This window comes from Pteropus medius, unplaced genomic scaffold (assembly GCF_902729225.1).
Source record: "Pteropus medius unplaced genomic scaffold, Ma_sr-lr_union100, whole genome shotgun sequence".
Classification (NCBI taxonomy): Eukaryota; Metazoa; Chordata; class Mammalia; order Chiroptera; family Pteropodidae; genus Pteropus; species Pteropus medius.
In genome coordinates, this window is record NW_024349227.1 from 1,353,203 (window position 1) to 1,375,974 (window position 22,772).

The 22,772-nt window shown below is 52.8% G+C and overlaps 1 protein-coding gene and 1 long non-coding RNA gene across 5 annotated transcripts in view; one reads left to right on the forward strand and one right to left on the reverse strand.

Annotated features, from left to right (window-relative positions):
- The window catches only part of CDK18 (cyclin dependent kinase 18), a 29,824-nt gene extending 16,515 nt beyond the window's left edge, over positions 1–13,309 (reverse strand). Inside the window, exon 1 of one of the 4 annotated variants that reach the window (XM_039881767.1) lies at positions 13,254–13,309. In XM_039881767.1, the coding sequence (XP_039737701.1) occupies positions 13,254–13,294 (41 nt within the window). In that variant the 5' untranslated portion in view covers positions 13,295–13,309. Of the gene's footprint in view, positions 1–8,610; positions 8,954–13,253 lie in introns of those variants that run through there. The other 3 variants (XM_039881769.1, XM_039881768.1, XM_039881765.1) reach the window with 3 other exon arrangements.
- Positions 8,899–15,316, forward strand: LOC120617950 (uncharacterized). The gene is made up of 3 exons (XR_005657085.1): positions 8,899–9,213; positions 10,403–10,475; positions 14,354–15,316. It is a non-coding gene; the product is annotated as an uncharacterized LOC120617950 (long non-coding RNA).
- Positions 15,317–22,772: the final 7,456 nt, after the last annotated feature.

Sequence of the window (22,772 nt, forward strand, 5' to 3'; positions counted from 1 at the left end):
GGTAAAACAAGATGCTTCCTCCTCGTTGCTTCCGGAGCAGCCGGTACGGTTCGTAACTAGACTGTGATGTCCTTCAGGGCAAGAGCAGTCGGCTTCATTTCCCCAGTGCCCTACACAAAGCCAGGAACCTGCCAGGTGCTCAGTCAGGGTTAGTGGAATGAATGAACAAATGGATGAATTAGACCTAAGCCACTATAACATAATGACTTATTTAAGCCTCTTTTCTCTACAGATGTATAAACATTAGGCTCGTTAAGGACAAAGATGTTCACTCATCTGAATCTCCAGGACACTCTATTGGTCTGTGTAATAAATGCTGGTTCCCTTCCTTCCACTTTCAGCCAGGCCAGGGACCCGTCTCTAGGTTTATCTTCTGCTTGTCGGGCCAGCCCCACTCTTTGTAGGTAGGACCTGAGCACCAGTGGAGAGGGCCTGTTCCTGCCCTCTTTCTGAGCACACGAGATCAGGGGTCCCCAACCCTCCAGGCCATGGACTGGTACCGGTCCATGGCCTGTTAGGAAACAGGCCACCCAGCAGGAGGTGAGTGGTGGTCAAGCACGCGAAGCTTCATCTGTATTTGCAGCCGCTCCCCAGCGCCAGCATCACCGCCTCAGCTGCACCTCAGAGCATCAAGCATTAGATTCTCATAGGAGCACCGGTCCCTGGTGCCAAAAAAGGTTGGGGACCGCTGCACTAGAGCAAGCCTGGGTGGCACAGTCAACCAGCCTTAGACTCCCTGGGACATGGTTCCTCCTCGGTTCTGGCTCTCAGTGGGAACTGGCACAGCGGGATGGTGTGCCAGAGACTAGGGGAAAGCCAGCAACGTGCTTGCCCCTTCGAGGCTCAATCCAAGCAAGCTTTCTTCCCAGACGCCTTTTATGCTGCCCCTCACGTCTTCTCTAGCCTGAAATCACACTTTCCTCAGCCAGTTCGGGACCCTCCTCTGTGCTCCCACAGCATTTGGACATCCCCAAGCAGAGCCCTTGGCTCCCTGTCCTATAACTGTTCACTTGTCTATTTCGCTAATTTACCTGTGAGCTTGTTAAGGGCAAGGACTGGGTCTGACTCATCATTACGCTCCAGAGCCTGACACAAGGCCTAGCACCAAGCGAACCCTCACATGATCAATGAGTGAACACATGAGAGCTGTGAATTCCTAGTTCCAGGAGCTGTTTGGAGGCAAGGGACTGACAGAAGACCATCAGTCACCTGCTGGCCTCAGCCGTAACCTAACCCTCCTTCTCCAGCCAGCTCCTGGCCCCATGGCAGTAGGGAGATGGTGGGCTGGGGCAGGGAGGCGATTCCTGCCTGGCAGCAACTCCCTAAGAGAAGCTGCAGAGGTCTCTGGGCTGACAGGTGCCACACCACAATGAGGGATGGATTAGGGATGGGGAAAATCCTAATGAAAGATTCCAACCAAACATGCACCGAGTTGGGGCCTCCAGGGCTGGTGGGGATGGGTTGGCAGGCCCCTGGGGACTTCCTCATGGGCTCCCATCCCTTAGGCGCAGATTCCCAGAGACTCACAGGCTAGGTGCACTACCCAAGCTCAGACCTTGGCCTTGACCCCTACAGATGACCCCACCTGACCTCCTGACTGTGGGGCCTTTGAGCACTGGAGTCCCTGGGGACCTTTCAGTCTCAGGAGCAGAGGGGGCAGGCGGGGAGGGTTTCCCAGAATCCCTAGACCATATTCCTATTTATACTCCACTGCCAGCCCCCACCCAGTCCCTTTGTGTGGGCCCCACATCGGCCCTGCCCATACTCACTCTGCTGCTCTCTTCGACTACCTAAAGCTCAAGAAATGGAGGCACATATATCACCTTCTGGTATTTTCTTTTTTACCTTTTTTGGAGACCCAGCTAAAGCTGGCCTGCAATCTTTGGGGGAGGCTCTGGATTTCTAAGTGATAAGATGGAACAAGGCATCCTTCTGTCATCTGTGGTCCTAGCCACACAGAACATCCCAGACCAGAGGCTAAAGCGAGTCCTCAGGGCTCACATCTTCCTGCTTCCAGGCAAGGCCTGCCTCACCTCCCAGGCAAAGGAGACCCCTTCCCACTCTTTTTAGCAGCCCCCGCTAAAGACCTTCTAGGAAGGTCCGTCACCACCGCCCAGTGCTTTCAAAATTCCCAAGTCCAGAACCTTTCCTTAGGTCTTCCTTAAATCCCAAAGGAAAGAGCTCCCATCTGTTTCCTCTCCGTGTGCTTAAGCACAGACGCTATGCTCACCATTTTCTACAAGTCAGTAGGAGGAGAAATGAAAACCGTCAAGTTCACCCACTCTTTGGCCTTCCCTCGTCCAGATGTAAGACCCTGTCATGGGATCCTTGTTAACATCTCTCTGGTTTTCTCACCATGCCCAACTTTAGCAACAGAGCTGCAGGGGCCTTTGAGCACTGGCGTCCCTGGGGACCTTTCAGTCTCAGGAGCAGAGAGGGCAGGAGGGGAGGGTTTCCCAGAATCGCTAGACCATATTCCTATTTATACTCCACTGCCAGCCCCCACCCTGCCCCTCAGGCTGGCCCACACTACCCCATGCCCACATTCCAGGAGAATCCCCTGACCAACAGTCTCCAGCCGCTCCCCCACACCAGGCTGGGCCCAGGCGGCAGCCTCGGCCTGGACCATCTCCCCACTCCTCCTTGTCTCCAAGGCCCTCTTTGGGCAGCCCCTGGACATCTCCCAGTTGTTCAAGTGTTCTCTAAATGTCTCCATCAGTGGCACCTGCTGCTCAGAGCTCAGGATGCTTAAAGAGAGGTTCTGGTTTCTCCTAGCCACTCTCTCATTTCACAAGTCATTGCCTGGCACCAGGCCCTGTCCTAGGCTCTATGCCTTGTCTTCTCTTTCCTTGGCCCCCTGACTCTCCTTCTACTTCTTTACCCCTTTGTATCTGGTGGACTCATCACTTCCTCTACCTGTCCCTGAATGTCAGTACTCCCCAGAGTTCCGTCTTTGGCCCGTCGTTCCTTCCCCTCTACATTCTCTTCCTGGTGACCTCATGCTCTCCAGTGGTGGAAACCACCACCCCCGTGCTGATGACTTGGGCCCCACCGAGCCCCGAGCCTCCCACACGCAGGGCTGACTGCCTGTCGGGCACCTCTGTCTAGATGTTGCCCAAGGGTCTGAGATACTAGAATAACTCTACCAGGCCTAGGACACTTGGAGACAGCAAATAATTTGAGATGTGTTTTTCAGTAAAAAGAGCAGATGTGCACAACTTGTAAAAAATGCATGTGTGCTAGATATACATATGTCATTCACATACACATATACATACACTATACATAATCCAGAAAGACAGACATTAAATTGTTAACAGTAGTTATCCTGGGGGCTGGGGGAGAGGCAGAATTGTGGGTGACTTTAAGATCTTCTTTTTGCTTATTTGCATCATCTAATATTTCCATAATAAACATTCATTGCTTATGCTAAAAGAAGTAACACTTCTTTTTAAATGAAAAGAAATTATTTTTAGATTGAGTTTCCAGAACTGTTTAGCACAAGCCTTGGAAGAACTATAATTATCTTAAGCAGGGGTCGGCAAACGTTTTCTGTCAAAGGCCAGACAGTCAACATTTCAGGCTTTATGGGTCATATGGTCTCTGTAGCAATCATACAATTCTACCCTTGTAGAAAGTGCCCACAGACAGGATGGAAATGATTGAGGGTGGCTGCGTTCCAGTAAACCTTTACTCCTGGACACTAAAATTTGAATTTCATATAATTTTCATGTGTCACAAAATATTATCTTCTTCTGTGGAATTATTCCTAGCCACTTAAAACTATCCGTAGCTCAGGGACCAAACTACAACAGGTCAGAGCCACAGTTCACCGAGCCCTGCCCTCGAGCATCCAGCGTCTGCGTGGCATTTGAATCCTGTACCCACTCCTTCAGGAGCGCTTTTCCTCCTCCCATCTGCCTGGGGGAGGCCTTCCAGGGTCTCCTGGCTCATCTGTGCCATGCCAGCAATTGGCTTCGGCTGGCTAAGCCCTTGTGCTGTGGAGTACAGAGGAACAGAAGGTGGAGCCCCCTGGGTCCCGGAGCACAGCTCACCTTGTCGGCAGGACCGGCGGACCAGCAGTCATGGATGGGGCTTTAGAAATCTCCTGGTTTAGGCCCTGATTTTTTCAAGTGAGGAAGGCAAAACTCAGAAAGGGAAGTGACCCGCCCAATGCCACTCGGGTTGACGGGGCAGAGCTGAGACTAGAACTGGGGGCTTGTGAGTTTCATTCAGTTCAGTGCCCTTTCTGCTCCCCCAGGGCTGGAGGGGACTGCAAGGACCTACCCGGAGATGGCATTCCCTCTACCAGGCATCATTAGCAGGGAAATCGGCAGCCTGCTCGAGGGCCACTTTGCACAGGGAAAAGCTATGCCAAGTTTAGCTTCAGCCCAGAATGTGGCACCAGCCCAGCCATGAACAGGAACAGGGAATGGCTCTGGGACCCATTTCCTGGCTTCGTCTCCTGCTCTGCTGCCAATGTCGTGAGTGATACCCTTCAGCACAAGTCCCACCACCTACCTGCTTCCAGGTACTGGATCCTGCCAAGGCCTGGGGAAGGATAGCCATGTCCCCTCTTAGGCCTGGTCACCCTGCAAGGGTCTGCTTTGCTGGATGGCTAGGGACAGAGGAGAGAAGCAGCCCTGGTTCCTGAGGGGATCCCCAAAGACAAGCAAAGGAGGCCTCTTTTAGGGAAGCAATGGAGACAGATCATTCTGGTGCTTTGTCAGAATGTCCCACGATAATGATAAAATCAGAAGGTGTTTGGGGTGAGAGAGGGTAGAAGTGGTTTAAAAACAGTTTCCTTCCCAGTTTGGGGCCTGGTTTCTACAGGGATTGAGCAGAGGCCAGAGTACTGAGAACTGTCAAATGTGGCCCACTAACTTCATTTGCTACCACTTCTTGATGACGACACCAAATAAGACAAAAAGCTAGGAATTTGTGGACATTATCTCATTGGAATCCTCACAACCACATGAAGTAACACTGTTACTCTCCCCATTTTCTAAATGAGGAAACTAAAACATGGGCGAGCAAGTTTCTTCACCTAGGCAACCACTTAACAAATAGCAGAGGCAGGATTTGAACTGACCCCAAAGTCCTGACTCCGCTGTGGCAAGAGACGCAAGCTCAACATGCGAAGAAGAAAAGGATAGAGTCATCTTGTCTATCGTGTCCCCTTCATTTCCAAGGAAGGCTTTATTTAATGCCAGAAGGGTAGGGCGGGAGCACAGGGCGAGACCATCACCCAGAGTTCCAAGAAAGGGGGTGTCACCACTGTCACTTCAAAATTTTGGCCACTGTCTCCAAGATCAGGATGTCCTGTCTCACCAGGGCCACTCATGTGGTCGAGAAGTGTCAAGGCCCTTTTTAGTTCAAAGCCAAACCTCACACCTGCCTCCCAATACCTCCTCCTCTGCAGACGGAACCATGGAGATTGCAGGGGCAGATGGGTTCTCCTTCAGACGGGAGGTCTGCTGAGATGTGGCGCAGCTCTCCCTCTTCCCAACCTGCTGCCGCGCCACTGGCCAGCTCCTGCCAGGCCCAGCCACTGGCTCTGCCGTGATCCTGGGTCCCGGACCCTCTGCCTGAGCTATCGTGAGCCCAGCCTCAGGGAGGGTTCTGTGTGTGTGTCCACAGCGGTGGGGACAAGGACAAGATTACCCTTGGTCTGCTCCCACCCCCTGGAGATGGGAAAGTGCCCACTCAGCAGCTAATGCCAAGAGGGCGAAGGTGAAGGGTCCAGGGTTGGGAAGAAGAGAAGGGGTTATGGCGGGACACAGCACTGGGGAAGAGAAATGTGACTCGTTCCCGAAGGGGTGAAGCTAATCAGGTGAGTCTGGATGCAGGCCAGCCACTCCCTCATGGACAACAGAGCAGAACAGGGACTATAATTAATTAAGTACTGGGGGAGGGTCTCACCCCGGGGAATAGAGGCCCTGCCAGAGGCCCCTCAGAGCAGGAGGCTGTGGGTTTTCCAGCTCCTGTGCCTACCTCATTCATCCTGGAAACTAGTAGAGTCCCCACAGCAGAGATTCCTGGTCCCCTCCTGGCAGGTTTCCATCCAACCTGCACCCCACCCTCTCATTCTCTTACACGGAGCCTTCCTCCCCAGTCTGAAAATGCGGGAGAGATCCTAAGGACCCAACCCGATGGGATCAGGAAAGCCTGCCTCTGTCTCTACCCCCGAGCCAGGCACAGTGCCACAACTAGGAAATTCCTTTCCAAATAACCAGCAACAGTACAGCTACCGGTTATTTAGCATCTGTTACGTGCCAGGCTCTATGTGTTATTTTATGTAGTTCATAAAAACCTTCCCCATTATGATCCTCATTTCACAGATGAGGAAACTGAGGCTAGGAGAAGCTCAGGAGTTGGCCGGGAAGAGGGGAGTCACATAGCTAGTACGTGCTGGAGCTGGACTCCATCGAGGCCCTGGGTTTGCCCTCCCTTCTAGGCTTCAAACTCAGTTTGGGAAAGAGAGAAGGAATCAGGGGAGAGAGAGAGAGAGATGCAGTCCAAAACGAGGTGACCCCAGAAAGGAGAGGCACGGTTGGGGTAGCAGCTGGGAGAAGCCAAGCCAGGCTCTGCCCCACAGTGTGGGGCCTGTGTGCCTGGGCACAGGAAGGCCCAAGTCAGCAGAAGACTGGGTCCATACAGAAAACCGATGCAGCCATAAAGGCAGCTCCATCTCCTCGAGGTCCCTGGGGGAGGCTTCTAAGGCAGGCAGCAGATCCCATGAGATCTCAGACCAGGAACATACTTGTTCCTCAGATCTGATGCCCTCTCTCCTGGGACCCATGGAGAAACTGGCTCTGCCTGGCACAGAACAAACGGGAGCCTCTTACTTGGAGCACCACCCCCATCCTTCCTTTTCCTAAGGAGGACGGAGTAGGCTGGGATCTCCTTTGATGGGGCAGGGACTGAGAGCAGGGGCCTGGGGATCAGACGGAAGTGTGCTGGATCCCACCCACCTCTGCACCACTTTGGGAAAGTTGGTCTCTCAGAGTGTGCTTCCTCATCTGTAGTATGGGGATAATAACACCTACTTCGTAAAGCTGCGTGACACACTGCCTGGTACCTCATTGATACTCAGTAAACGGTAGCCACCAAGGCATTCTGAAATCACACGTAACTTACTGAAGCCTACTCTGGCTCTGGAAACGCCAATAGTTTGGGGAGAAAGAAGGCTCCATTCTCCTGGTGGGGCGCGGGCAGACAGTGGGGAGACTCCCCGGAACCTAATGGCAGTGAGGTTGCCAGGGTGGGGGTGGGGGGCCAGGCTCACAGGCTCATCAACTACACAGGCGGTGGCTGGGGCAGGGTAACCCAAGACACTAGCTTTGCTGTGGCAAGGTGACCCTTTCTTCACACACCTTCAGGATGCAGACCCAAACCCCAAGAGCCACGCCTGTGTTGCCTGGAGCCACCCTCACCTTCCCCAACCCTACACCATGTCATCTCAGCTCCCTGCCACGGCCAGGGCAAAGGCAGAGGATCTCTAAGGACTAGGACTAGGACTAGGACGCCCTCTCAGCCAGACTTCCCAGGCGTCCTTGAGGATTCTGCTCCTTCAGGCTGGTGTCCAGGAATGCGCCGTGTGCCCAGCCCCAGTGGAAAACGCCACAAGAACATGCGGAATCTCACAGGATGCTGACACAGGGGAGGCACGCTGGTGGTGTTAGTGAGTCACAGGGCTCAGGCCATAGTTGGGGGAACTGCTGAGGGCTAGGCTAGGGGTAGGGATAAGGTCCTGGGGAGCTGATCCCCGACTCCTCACAGGTCCAACTCTCCCACCCCCCAAGTCAGGAAGGGGTTCAGAAAGAATCAGAAAGAGGCCACTGGTGCCTAGCAGGATGTTAACCTCACAGCACAGAAAATCAGTCACTGTCTGAGCCCCACGCTCACCACAAGGCCTTTAGAGCCCCCAACAGGGAGAGAACAGAGGCCTCCAGCCCCTACCCCATTNCACAACAGGCCGGCCACCCCTACCCTTGACTGCATTAACCCTTTGCCAGAAGCTACCACGGGGTGGGGGGCCACTGCCCCTCTGGGCTCCAGGGTGGGCAGAGAGAGAGGAGGCAGCAATCCCCAGGGGCCCGAACTACCCTCCCCCCATCTCCCAGCGCTGGAACCTGCAGGGCTTCGTGTGTCCTTCCACCCTCACCCCAGGACTCTGGCCTCCCGTCTCCCCGAGCTGCCGCTCTGGAAAGTTCACCAGAGCCCGGAAAGCCCTTTGAGACGACGATCTGGCCCCTCACTCACGGGTTCCCTCCTCACGGGAGACTCTTGACCCTTGCCCTTCTCAGAAGGAAGAGTGCTTGGAAAGCACCAGGTTCACCACTGGGTGGAAAACTTTGCTTCTCAGGGTTCAGACCGGCGCCCGGGGCCCGGAGGGAGTCCCAATGGAGACTCCCTGGGGGTGGGCGTCTGAGAATGCAAAACAGCTCTCCCTCCTAAGCACCTGGGACCCGGGAGTGGCCTCTGCCGGACATCACCCATCGCCCAACACGCCTCCGATCCCCGACCTCGCACGCAGCTCTGCCAGTCGCCTCCAACCGCTCGCCCCCGGGCGAAAGCAGCGGCGCCTTTAAGAGTCGCCCAGCTTACCTTTGCTCCGTTTCGCCGGCGCCACGGTGCCCGGGGCTCCGGCTCCGACCTCCCATCCTCCCCCGGCGCCCCCGCCAGCCGGACTCACCGCACGCGTCCTGAGGCCACCCGGCTGGGCGCTGCGCCCTGCGCCCTACGCCCTGCGCCCTGCCGGGGTCCCTGACCGGGATCTGAGCTGCTTCCCCTGCTTTGGAAAGGTGAGCAGCTCCCCAGAGAAGCTGCAACCTGAGCAGGAGGGGAAGGAGGTGGAGGAGGAGGGAGAGGGGAGGGGAGGAGTGGAGGAAGGTGGGGAAGAGGAGGGAGGAGGACGAGGGGGAGGAGGACGCCGAAGGGGAAAGCCCAGCCCCACCAGAGCTTTTCACGTGTACAGCTGACTCCTCCCCGCCCCTCCCGCCCTGCCCAGAGCCGCTTCCAATCCCCAGGGCTCCCTCTGCCCCGGCGCCCACCCCTTTCCCCGACTCGGGGAACCCGGGTCCAAGCACCGTTTCCGGTCTGGGTCTTGGGCCGGGCCTCAGCCGGCGTCCCCGGGGCTGGTCCTGCGAGCACTGACTAAAGGGGGAGACCTTCCGGATTGGAGTACCCCAGCGCTGGGCCCGGGCAGAGGTGATTCGCTGAGAGGGCGGTTCTGATATTGCAGCTCTCCACCTTCTGAGTCTGATCTGACCCCGGGAGCCAATGTGCACAGGCAGGTCCTGTAGGTCATTTTCACCGTCAGAGTTCTTGACAACTGTAGCCCTGGGGCTCTTTCTCTACTCCGTTGAGTGGGACTTGTCACTTACCTTTAGGGTCAGAGCTCCCACCTGGTTGGCCCAACCTCTCCAGGGCCTGAATGAAGCCTGCCCCGCCCCCCAATTCCTATCCTGAAGGCTAATTCAGTTTGTCCTTCTGTAATTCAACCCTGCAGGCCAACTGAGAATCACATAAAAAGACAGACTAGCTAGGGCTAGTCCACCTTTAATTTTACAGAAGAGGTAACTGAGGACCAGAAAGGAGATTGAATTGGCTTAAAGTCCCACAAGGAGTTAGCAAAGAGTCGCAATTAGGACCCAGGCTAATGACCACTCTACCCACACCATCCGACTTCAGGGATCAAAGGAAAACTGGGGTGAGATGAAGAGCACAGTGGCCCCATCGGGGCCCCTCCCAGCCCTGCTTCCTCTGAGGGCTGTGAGGAGAGGCATTAAGACCTCAGATCCCATGAGCACCAAATCAAGGTCTGTGTCATCTGCCCTGCCTGTAGGCATGGCCTCTTTAATTTGTGGGTCCTGGCAAGGGGATGAGTCTCTTAAGGGGTGGTCCACAGCGTAGATGTGTTTCTGCCTGAACCCTTTCCTAGGATTGATCTGAAGTGACTGTCACCCCTTAGGTTTTAGGCTTTGAGCCTGAGGCCTTTCCCTGGGGAAAAGGAGTTGTTGAGAGTAAAACAACTTCCTTTCTGAAGACTTGAGCTCAAAGTCTCACCCTTAGGCCAGCCATCTGCCCTCCAACAACAGCCTGTGGCACAAGATCTCTCTAGACTCAGCAGGGGTTGGGCATGGAAGAAAGAAGACACTGGAGCCATGCAGGAGAGTAGTCCACAGGGGTACCCCACATAAGACTGCTGCGGAACAAGGAGCCTATGCTGAGGCAGGGAAGGGGCGGGGAAGGCAGGGAGAGGGGCTATGGCTAAGGAACTGTGTTTTAGAGGATTAGAGAGAATGAGGCCAAGGGTAGAGTTTCAAGGAACCAGAGGATGGATGAGGTCAAGAGGTTTCAACAAGACTTTTCTGAGCATCTCTTATATGCCAAATAGACAAGTCTCTGGGCACAAAAGATGAATGAAATGCAGTACCTACCCTCGAGCAGCTCACTGCCTAATGGGGCAGGTAAGTAAACAGTTATGATGCTATAGGACTGAGATTAGAGCTGTGGCTACCTGGAGGGGGTCGTTCTGCTGCTTGAGCTGAGGGTTATGGAATGAAAGGACAGTGAAGGGGAGGAAGGGTTTTACTGTTTTCCCAGGCAGGCTAACACCACATACAAAGTGCAGGGGCAAGAGAATATGGCCACACAGTTCTGTGAGGCCAGAGCTTGGAGTTGTTGGGGCTGGAGGTGATGCTGTAAAGGGAGGCAGGTGCTGGGTTCTGAAGACCCTTCTACTACACCGTGGCTGAGAGCCAGGACCTTACTCCAAAACACATGGCAACATGGGGCTTTTCAGAGGAAAGAGATATCACCAGGTCTGTGATTTAGGACGAGCTCTCTGGCAGCCAAGTGAAGGTTTGATGATGGGGGCAAATCTGGAGATGAGAACCCCAATTGGGTGGTGGATCCTGGGGAAAAATGATCCAGGCTTACACTAGGGCAGTGGCAGCAGGGAGAAGAGGAGGGAACTGACTTGAGGGATAGTTAGGAGACAGGGTCACAGAACTCTGTGCCTGTTCGAGTCTAGAAAATAAAGGAGCGGAGAGTGTCAAGGTTGAAACTACTGGTGTGAGAGGCGAAGCTGAGCGCTTCTTTAGGATGCCTTGATTCTCAGACCCTCCTTGTATTTGCTGCGTGGCCTTGGGCAAGTGACTTAACCTTCCTGAGCCTAGTTTTGCCATTTGTAAAACAAAGATACTAAAATCGATCTTGTGTGGTTGTTGTGCATATTATAGATAATATGTGCCAAGGCATAGGGCTTGGCTCATCATATAGAAACTCAATAAATAATAGATATAATTACCATTGCTTGCCCATTCAACAAACCTTTATTAAGCACCTGCTATGTGCTGGGGACTGTACTGGATCCTTGAGATACAGGGATGATTTTAAGTCTCAGTCCCTATTTTCAAGCCGGTCACCATCCAGTGGGAGAGGGACATAGAGAGGAAGTCACATGGCAAGACCATATGGGCTGGAGCAGAGGAGGATTCCCTTAACTGTGTCTAAGAGAATCAGGGACAATTTCATGAGAAGTGACAGCTTAAACAATGTAGGGCCAGCCACCTGCTCAGAGACTGTCACATCGCCCGCCCCCCACCCCTGACATGGGATTGTGTTTCAGAATCTCTGAAATCTTCAGTTTTAAAGCATTATCTCGTTCCTCGGGGTCGGGAAAAGATGACAAGCTGCAGATGGGTGTCTATATGGAGCCCAGAGAATGGCAGGTGAAACCTTGGCAGCCCCGGGGAAGGGCATGAACAATTGGGCAGGTGGAAAGGGAAACAGGTAAGTGACCGTGAGCAAGTGGGCAGAGCTTACTAGCTAGATAGGGAGCCTATGTGTGTGTGTGCCATTTGCGCCATACTAATTTATCTGCCCTCTATCTGTGCTCTTCTAAAAATTCCCTCTGAACCCTGTGGTATCCCTGCCCTCCTCCCATGCCAGTTTTATTGCCACACTTCTGTCAACAAGCCCAGCTCAGGAGATACAGAACTACCTGGGTCCTCTACTAAGGAGGGGCTCCTATCCTGCTGCTCCACTAAGCAAGACCTTGGGCTTTAAAGCCACTTAGACCGTGTGACCTTGGGCATTTATTCATATCTCCAATTCCCCAGCTGAAGCATGGAGATGGTAGTAGTCCCGTTCTCACGAGGCTGCTGTGAGGTTTCAATGAGATGGACACTTGGCACCCAATCCATGCTTGTTTTCCTTCTCTGCAGCCCAATAACTGCCTCCTATCAGGGTCAGACGAGAGACTCTCAGCTGGGGGTTTCCCCTGGCATTCCTGCTCGTGAGGCCCCACCCCTGTAGACCTGCAGGCCCCTCCCCTCTGCTAACCTAAAGGGTCTGTGGCATCCTGGGAGGCCTTGGCGCCTAGCAAGCAGGATGCTGGCAGGCTGGAGCAGCATGACATCAGGGGGCCCACAGCAGTTCAGCCTACTCCCTACTCTGATCCTGTCTCTCCTCCATTCTGCCCGTGACATGCCACTGCTCTGCAGATAGGACAGGCATCCCTGGGCGCCTGAGGGCTGAGTGAGGAAGCTGGAAACAGCTCTGCCTCGCAGACTGAGTGGGCAGTGTATTTGAATAGCTTCTGAAAAAACAAAGTTCAAGTCTGCCCCGCTTTCCCTTGGGAGGCACAGCATCCTGATAGGGAGAGTTCAGCCAACAGAGACCTTTCTGCACATTGCTGTGGCTCTCCCTCTTTCTGGCCCTACCCACACCCATGCAGGCATGCCAGGTAGGGGCACTTGGGAGGCCCAAGACCTGCCTCTGCCTCTAAGGTACAGGAGTCTTTTCGTTTATTTGGGCCTCAGTCTTCCTCCTCTGCAAGATGAGAATAATGTGAATGCCTTCCTCTCAGGGGGGTTAAATGACAGTGTGAATGTGCTTTGTAAACTGTAAAAAGATCTGCACATGTATGAGATCGTTAGTGTTTAGCCAAAAGGCCCTTCTTCGGGTTCTAAGAGACAAGCAAAGATAAGAGAAATGGGAAACTAAGAACAGAGAGAAACTCTCCCTAGGTCGTGTATGTCCTCGGCAGGGAGAGTGGCAGCAGCGACCTGGGCCCAGAGTCCAACCCCCATGGCCTGGCTCCTTAGGGTGTGCTAGTCAGTAGGGATAACGGGATTCACCTAGACACAGCCGATTCTGACTCCTCCTCTGAATAAACCCAGGCCATTGTTTTCCAGTGATTTATGGGGAGTGAGGATGATTAGAAGAAAAATGTCATGTACCTGGTACCGGTTTGATTCCACTTTGTCACTGCATCGAGCATCAGATCCTCTCCTCACTGTTTCTGCTAAACATACAGGCATGTGTGTACTCATGCACTTGTATATACACGCATGCGTGCACGCACACGCGCGCACACACACGTGCGCGCGCACACACATACAGCCTTCAGGTTGCTGCATTGCCATGGCAACGAAACTACCACACAGAGCAGAGAAAATGGGAAAGTGGCCCTTAGCAACAAGGCTGGACCAGTCATCGGGGTGAGGATGCAGGCAACACTGGCTGGGATTGGGTCACTGAGAAGGGCCCCCGCCCAAGCTAGGGGAGAAAAGAGAGCGCTGGTTCGCCTGGGCTTTCTAAGTCCATTTTCTAGCCCTGGGTCTTGGTTTGCTCCGCTCACCTATAGACAGGGCCAAAGACTCCGACCTGTATTATAGAATGCGTATTATAGAATGCGCTCAGAGTATGCAATTACTTTTCAACTAATAAATGAGGACAAGAACTATGAATTTTCTTTTCAGAAAACCTTAAGGATTTTGAGCTTTCTGGGTAAAAGAGTTGATCGATCCTCAGAAAGACTTAAAATCAAAGCCTAAAATCCAGCTCCTGAGTTCATTGCAGCGTTGGACCCCAGTTTAATTTGAAAACATTTACTTGGCATCTACCATGTGCCAGGCACAGACACTGGTTTCAGCTGTGGCCAGGTGGACTTCGAGGGGCCGATAGGACATGTTGGTAGAGACATCTGGAAATGTCCAGGAGGCCTGTTGAACAGGCCTGGAGGCCAGTGCTTATAGGGATGGCAGCCTGCCTCAGGGACTTTACTCAGGGCCAAGGAAGAAGGCGGAAGCTTGGAACATGTGGGCCCCTTGGGAAACTGGCTCCGAGCTTCCATACCTCGTCATCCTCCCCTCAGTCAGCTACCAGAGAGCTCTTAGTTAATAACGAAAACTTGACAATGGGCTCCTCTGCCCAGCTGCTTTTGATATCTCCCCAACAGTGGGCCTTGGGGCCTCAAGACCTCCTTCAGAACCTGTAGAAAACTGAGGAACTTGCTCACTAGCATCAAAATATATGTACATTTCCCATTCATTTTCAGGACCCATGGGCCTCTTCAAGCTCATTCCTGGACTCACTTGTGAAGACATGAGACCCTCGTGACCTGGCCTCTGCCACCCTCGTCAGCTCATCTTCATCTCCGACCCCCGTTGGTAAATGCCCAGCCACATCACACGACATGTACTTCCCTCACGCACACTGCTGCATTTCACTGCTTCATGCCATCGCACATGTTATTCTCAACAACTGGAAAGGCTAGTAAACTCCCGTTCATTCTTCAAAGCCCAGCTCTGGAGTTACCACCTCTTTGTCTGGGTCCTCAGTGCTGTCCAGACAGGCTTGATCATCCCGTAGCCTGAAGCACTTTTGTCTACATACTTCTCTCATTGCGTGTTTTCCAATTAATGGGGGCTCCATGTCTGTCTTCTGTACTGGACTCTGAGTTTCCTGAGACTAGAGACCACATCTTTAGCCTTTGCATCCCCAGTACTCAGCATGTAATAGATCTGGAGAAACAAAATGGCAGAGGAATGAGCTGACAAAGAAGGAGGCCAACAAGCAGACCGGAAGAAAGGACAGGAGCCAGGAGAAGAAATGGTGTCAAGAAGGAAAGAAGCACCAGGAGGAGCCTAGAGGTCAAGATGGTTAAGGACTGAGAGGCATCATTGAATTTGGCAACTAAGAAGCCATTGGTAGAGAGACCAACTGTCCTGGTTTTCCTGGGACCCAGATTTCTAGAACTGAAAGTCCTAGGCAAATGGAGATGGTCTAGAGTGGTGACCTTAACAAGGACAACTCTGGAGGTGGAGGTGGGGAAGAAGCCAATCATGGGGGGCTAAAGGGGGTATGGAAATGGGGAAGGGTGACTGGGGGTACTGGGGACTGCTGAGCCGTTAGGCTGTGCCAGGAAGAGGCAGAGCAGGCAGGAGCCTGAGGATGGTGCCAGCCTCCCAGCCTATCTTTCCTGGAGAAAAAACAAACAAAGCTGGCATCAGGAACACCATGTACACCTTGGTGATTTTTTTCCCGAAGGGCTCCAAGCCTGCTACCTCTGTCGCCTGCCTGGTCCTCCCGCTACCCCAATCCCCACAGCACCAGTGGCTTTTCGTCCTCTGTGTGTTTTGTTCAGTAAGCACGAAAGGCTCTGCTTGGGCTGTTGGCCACTCCTCTTTTGAGCTGTTATTTAAAAGTCTTTTAGTTTGCATATCTTGTTCAACTAATTAGGTTCTGAGCTTCTCGAAGGCAGGGACCATGCCCTCCTCCCTGTCTCCCTTTCCCTCTCTTTCCTGTTCCTTCCTTCCATAAACACTAATTAAGTGCTGTTTATCCAGTGGTTACCATGGCGGTGCAGTTCCTGCCCTCAGGTGTCTCACGGTCTGGGCTCAGGCCCCCTAAACATCAGGAGGGAGGATGTCAGCGAGTCTGTGAAAACCTACAACGTTATATGCCAGTATTGACTCTGTGCATTTGTGTGTGGTGGGGAGGTGTGTGGGGAGGGTTCGCGTGTTTGTAAAGAGAGCCTCTACAAAAGACCACGTTCAAGTGGAGTCATTCTGCTGGATTTAAGTACTCTATGTGATACAGGCAAATTAGTCACCACTCTGTGCCTCGATTTCCTAATCTATAAAATGAGGATAATATAGCACCTTTCCGATAAGATCATGATGAGGGTTAAATGTATGTAAATAACAGTGCTTAGAGCATCTTAGAGGACAGTTAGTGTTAGCTATTATTTTTTTTAAAGGAGAGAGACAGAGACAGAGACAGAAGAGCTTTTGTGAGCCTTTCAAAGGGTTCTGTGATCCAGAGAAGATGAAGACCCTGTGGTCCAGTGGATGGGACCGACCTGTACGCTGACCATGGGTAGTGCGCTGTGACAGGTGCTACAAGGGAGTTAGTCTGAGATGCAGCCAGGGCACCTTGAACTTTCTCTCTGCATGTCCAAAGCAACTAGTGGATCGGGACCCTGTTCTAAACAAGTCGCTCAGGAGTAATGAGTATTTGAATGGACCCCCACCCCACTCCGCCATTGAGTAGCGTGTCCAGCTTGGAACAGCATGTTAGGAGAGACCAGAACTCCGTTTCTCCCAGTTGGACAGATTAAAGAAAAGAAGGAGGAGGAGAAGGAGGAGGAGGAGATGGCTTTTGCTCCTGATCGCATTAAAAAGCAATAGCTTCCACAGCAATTAGGCACCATAAATGACAGAGCCTGCCTCTGTCAGCTGGCTCTGCACTATCTCATTAGCTAGGGTGCCAAGAGACACTGCACACCCTGCTAGGAGCTGCCTCATTGCCAAGTGCCTGCTTCATAATTAAATACAAACCCTGGTCTCTTCAAGGCACCCACCTGCCCCTCCTTGGGGGATAGGGATGCAGTAAAGGGGGCCTGCTAGGGGGAAGGGAAACTAGAGAAGTGTGAGTTCTGAGTGGGGAGCCCCAGGGCCCTCCCATGACCTTGGGCGGAGATTTGGGAAGTCTACCAGGAAAGAAAGCGAAAGGGCACCTTCTCCCTACCTGACCGCCCAGGAGTGACAGAGAGCAAGTGAGCCAAACTAGCTTCTAGAGGAGATTCTGAGCTGGACTTTAGGAAGTGAGGTCCTAGAACGAGGAGGGTTATGAAGTCCTTGCCCCTGGTTTGTCTGAGAACATCTACACCCCCACCTCACACACACACACACACACACACACACACACACACCCCATTGATTTGCATCTAGATGAGAGCTAATGCGGATAGGTGCTGGGGAAGGGGGAGCAGTCGGGGGCTGGATGAGACAGCCCCCAGAGGCCCTTGAAGCCAGAATTTGAGTAAGGGCTGGGCTAGGGGGCAGGTGGAAATGTAAGGAGATATGTGTAGGAGAAATGATTTGGCAGGCCTCTTACCGGACAGGTGAGCTCTCCTCATGGTCAAGACTGCTCTCATGAAAAGGCAGTGGGGTTGGCTAAACACCAGAGCTCTTGCTTTCACGAGTGGGGAACACAACCTAATAGAGAAGGCGAGAGGGGCCAAGGCCAGCCCAGCAGTTCTTTACTGCCCACTCCCACAAAGCCCTTGCCACTCTTCCAAATCCACTTTGAATGAATCTTGACGATCTCCTGCTGAAGAAGTGCCAAGTGATGAGCCTGCCCTGGATGCCCACATGTTTCCAGCCAACCATGACCACTAACTGAAGGATAGAGAAGATGCCCTGGGTCTTCTGCATCTGACCTCACTGCTGCTACCCAGTGCCCAGAGTGAGGATGGAGCAGGCAAAGAGAGATTAGAGAGAAGGCAGCTGCCTGGAGCTCGGGGAGGTGCACAGAAGGGTCAGGAGGGGTACAGGAACAGAATTTCCTGTAGAGGCACCATACCGTTCCAGAGTTCTCATCTGAGCAGCTTGGGTCTGGAAGATACGATGCTCTGAGCTCTAGCTCCAGCAGCTGGATCCTGATGAAGGACAGAGCCACAGAGAAAACCATTCAGCATGGATAAGAAGGCAAGTTCACTGGGGGAAGAGACAGAGGCCAGAGCCTCTGAAACCAGGACATGGATAAAAGATATGGATGCTGTTTGACATACATTTGCAAAACATTTTATGTTAAAACTGAGCAGCTGGATTGACGGACAGCACCCAGCTAGAGCCCAGGAAACTAACTCTGCTGACAGAGTCAAGAAAGTGTACAGAAACTTCTCTGGCTCCTGCCCCTCTCCCCTGGTGGTTATTCTGGCTCTGATTGGCGGGGGCTAACCCTGCTGCCTCTCCAGCCTCCCCAGTGTGGGGAGGGAGGGAGGGGTGAGGAGAGCCTGGCAATGATGCCTCACACTGCTGGCCTCTGAAGTTAGCACGGCCCAGAGAAATGCCTGGCAGTCTGTGCTCCTCTCACCCGCTCTCAAAATCTCAGCTCTTTAGCAGCCCGTGGCCAGGCTCGGGACATGTTTCCAGGGCAGTAAGTTGTCTCTCTCCCACCTCAGCCTGGAGGATGTAAGTTTCTGGGCCCAGATCTATGCCTGTTGGGACCAGCAGGGAGCCCTTCCCACCATACCTGTGAACCCAGCTCTGGGGACCATTGTTCCTTGGAGTCATAGCTAATTTCCCTGGGTGTTCCTTCCAGACCAGCTTCCCCATTTCCTGCAGCCTGGGAGGGGCTGGGGCTCCAGAGCAGCCAGGCTTGGCCTGAAGGATGGAAGTGGGGCCTGGCAGGTGGGAGGGGTCAAGAACCAGAAGCAACTGGACAGGCCCAGGGATGGGGTCGGGGGCGCATCTGGAGGAGTGAGGGAGAAGCAGGGGATTATATACACAGTCCCTTTTTCTCTGGGGTGAGTCAGGGACCAGAATGGTTTGGATTACCAGGTCCTCCCAGGAACACACCCTGTCTGAAAGATGGGACGGATACCAGGCCCGCTCAGCTCAGACACACCTGAATGATCATCTAGGTCCAGGGATCCTTCACCCAAATGAACAGGTACGTCCAATCACAATACATCTGAACATGTCAGGTACTACCAGGCAAAAATGCACTTGAGTGTCTAGGCAGTGATGATAAGTTTACCAGAGTGAACAGGTGAGGGCAGGTATAATTCCTGAAAATACCAGGCTGCCCCAAATCAGATCATCTTGCCAAATGGCCCGGCAAGAAAGACCCATTCCAGGGGACCAGCTACTCCAGATGACAGCCCAGCCTCACAGGCTGGGAGTGCCTGATGCAGGCAGGGGCAGGGAGGGAGCAGAGTCTGGACCCCAGGCAGGCAGTCTGCTCAGGGAGCTTGCCTAGGGTCCCTCCCGGGCATTAATGCTGCTCAGAATTTCTTCCCCAGGATCTCAGCTACTCATGAACCCACGAGTTTGCTCTTAGTTAAACAGCTGGTGCCTGAACCTGATCCAATATTTACTCCTGGAGAGAGGGCAAAGGGGCAGGCGGCACCCCAGGCAGCCTGAAGCTGCAGTTGGCTGGGTTCTGGGGGAAGGGAGGGGAGGGGAGGGAACGAGAGAATTTTCTCTTTTCTTGGATCCCAGAGGATTTCTCAGACTTTAGTTATCCCCCACCCAACCATCTACCTCTGCTTCTTCCTGGCGTGGACCAGGAGGGGCTAGAAGGGGACTTTGTCCCGAGGAAACTGTCCATGAGAGAGTGAAGCTGAGTAGAATGACCTCAGCCAGGAGTGGTCAGAAACCCACAGCCCTCCCTTGAGACAAGAAGGTCCCAGTGGGAGGCTTCCACAGGCAGGAGGCCTTCCTGCAGGAAGAAGTCAGAAAGCAGGGGGGACATGAACATCAGGGCCAGTGGCTGCCACTTCAGAAAAGAGTCAGACCCACTGAGACTCTGTAAGAATCTAGAAACTTGGTAATTTCCCCACCTTTGGCATTAAATTAGCAATAAATCTTGAAACCCAATGTACCTTGTCAAGTTACTTAAGGGAGAGTCACCTGGGGGAGGGAGCTCCCTTACCTGCCAGGCCTGCAGGAGAAGTTCTAGGGAGAGAGCAAACCTGGGCTGCTTCGAAGGAGGGCAGCGAGCAGGTGGGGAGTAGGGCTTGCGGAAGAAGAGAGAGAGCTGGTGTGGGGCGGGGCTGGAAGCCAATGTGTTTCCCTGACAAGAATGGCCTCTGCTGGATGCCTGTTATGGGTCGGGCACTTTACATAGATCGCAGTTAATCCTCATGATAACATGAAGCAGATACCGTTATCCCATTTTACAGATGAGGAAACGAAGGCTTACTGAGGTCAAGTGACTTTCCTAGAGCTAAACACAAGTCCAGGTCTGTCTGAGTCCAGAGCACGTGTGTTTTCTGCAATGCCTGGATGACAAAGTGGTTTCAGACCTCCACCCCATGCCCGGGACCCAGCATAGGACAGGTCAAACGGGGCGAGAATTCTCTGCCACAACCCCAAAAAGTGCCTGTGCTCAGATGCCGTGCTTCCTGGCAGCCCTCAGAGACCAGAGATCAGAGGCAGCACCACTCAAGACAAGAATACAGGCACTGGCCTCAGAAGAATCTGGATTCAGCAGTCAGTAGTATATGCGACCTTGGACAAGCGGTTTAACCACATAAGCTTTTCTCTTCCATAAAGAGAACCTAATCATGCCTACTTCATAGAGCTGTTTAAGAATTAAACGAGATAATTGCATATAAAGCATTAACACCTACTAGGTGCTTAATAAAGGATAGCTCTAGGCGGGGCTAGATCCACAGGCATCCGATCATGCAGTCTCACAAGGCCCTGACCTCAGAAAGGCCCTACATTCAGAAGGCCCACACTTGGTTTAATGCTTTATTGTTGCCTTCTTGAAATTCTGAATACTTTTTGAACAGGAGCCCTGCATTTTCATTTTGCATTGGGTCCTGCAAATTGTCTTGCCAATGCTGCTTATTGGTTCCGGTTCAGTTCCCTGACCAGAAAGGATTAACTGTGCCCTACGCTCTGGAACAAGCCACCATTTCATTATTTCATGATTTTCTATGCCCAGGAATTTCTCTGCCCATCCACCCTGCACCTTGCCGTTGCTTATAAGAAATCAGAGAGAGACAGACAGAACCACATCTCTCTCTATGCAGCTTCTGGCACCTTCAGAGTGGCGGGAGAAGGTCATATTCCTGCTCTTTCTGAGGAGAGGCACTTGCGGGGGAAGAACCAGGAGCCCTGGCTCCTGGTAGTTCGGGATGGGCTCTCTGATGCCACCAGCCCCGTTAGATATTAAATGCCTGACCAGGTTGGGAGCCTCCATTCTACCCTCACTCCCCACCACTTCCCAGATTGAGGCCCAGCAACGTCAACCCGCTGCCCACCTAACAAGGGTGAGGGCACAGGCCGGAGTAGAGACAGGACTCTGAGCAATGAGGTCAGAAAATAATAGCCAGGTCAGGCGCTCCTGACGCTGCATGTCCCAGGACTGGAACTCGAGGCCAAGCTGGGCGCCATCCCCTCCCTCCCGTGCAGTCGGCTCCCAGGCATCTGACCTCTACAGTGTCTGCCCCTTTGCTGTTTTTAGACTCCAGTTCCCAAGGGCCTACCCGCTTGCTAAGTTGGCAGTCTGGGCCCACCTACTGAACCCTGAGAAGCATCCTGCAGGGGAAATGAAAACTGATAGGCTGGGAGGCTGTCTGTCTTCTCTCATTCGCTCTCAAAAGAAGACTTAACCCATTTCTAGGTCTAGGAGCCTTGTACAAGGATGCCGAAGTGAGGCGGGGTAGGATGAGAGAGAAGACAGTGGAAGAGGAGCTTGCGGGGGGAGCTGCAGGACTGGCAGAGAGAAATCACCCAAAGACCAAGAAATATCAGAGCCAGAAGTGACCCTTGAGAAACTGAAGTCAGAGAGAGAAATAAGTCACTAAAGGTCACACAGCCAAGACTGGAACGTGAGTCACCTAATGCCTGCCCACAGGTCTTCATCTCATCATTTGAATTTAGGATCAAAGACAAAATAGTGGTGGAGGGGAGAGAGATAGCCACCCCTCCCCCACCACTTCTCCCCACTTTCTCTCTCTCTCTCTCTCTCTCACACACACACACACATTACCACACACACGCACACACACACCCCTCCCAGTTGGGTCTGTTCTAGCTCTAAGTCCTCCTGGAGACTCGTAAAGGGAAGTATTAGACCCCAGTCAGGTAAAAAGGGCCTCAGGGTAAGGAGATATGTGCCCTCTGACCCTAATGTTGTCACGGCCTCTGAAACCTGAGGCTTTTGGGGTGGGACGACATGTTATGCTCCTGCAAGGACCCTTTTTCCAATAGCTTAACATGACAGCTACCATTCTGAGTCCTAGGTTGAGATCTTGGGGCCTCTTTATGGGAAGGAAGGACCTGAAAGTTTTCCCATTCAGTGTGGTGTCTTAAAGATAATAGCATTAGTTGCTAACATTTATTAAGCACTTTCTATATGCCACACACTGTTCTAAGAGCATTTCACATATCGATTCATCTAATATTCATACAACTCTATGGTGATAGACTCTATCATTGTCCCGATTTCGTAGTTGAAGAAACCGAAACACAGAGCGGTTAAGTAACTTGTCCAAGGTCACATAGCTAGTGAACAGCAGAGCTGGGGTTTGAAGCTGGGCAGTCTGGGAGTGGGTAACCTATGCTCCTCTGCCTCTCCCCAAATGAGTGCAACTCTTTGGGCTCCCAGTTCAGTGCTCTTAGAAATGTAACACCTGCTTGATCCCCATCCAGTCAGCTTTTAGGTGGAAAAAGCCATATGCATATATATATCTCCAAATCCACATATCCTTTGATTCAGCTCGCCTCCCCGCCCCTCTCACGCTTGGTGCCAGGCACTGATGCCCAGGGAGGAGCTAATCTAAAGTTTAGGGCTGCCTCTCTCTCCTGAGTCCTTTCCTGCCCCTCAGGAAACTCCTTAATGGCCCATGCTGCCACCTCCTGGCCACAGAGGCTTAACAGTGGCCCTGCGGGTGCTTTGTCGGACTCTTCCCTTTTACTCCACATTCCCTCTCTCAGTGACATAGTCTTCTC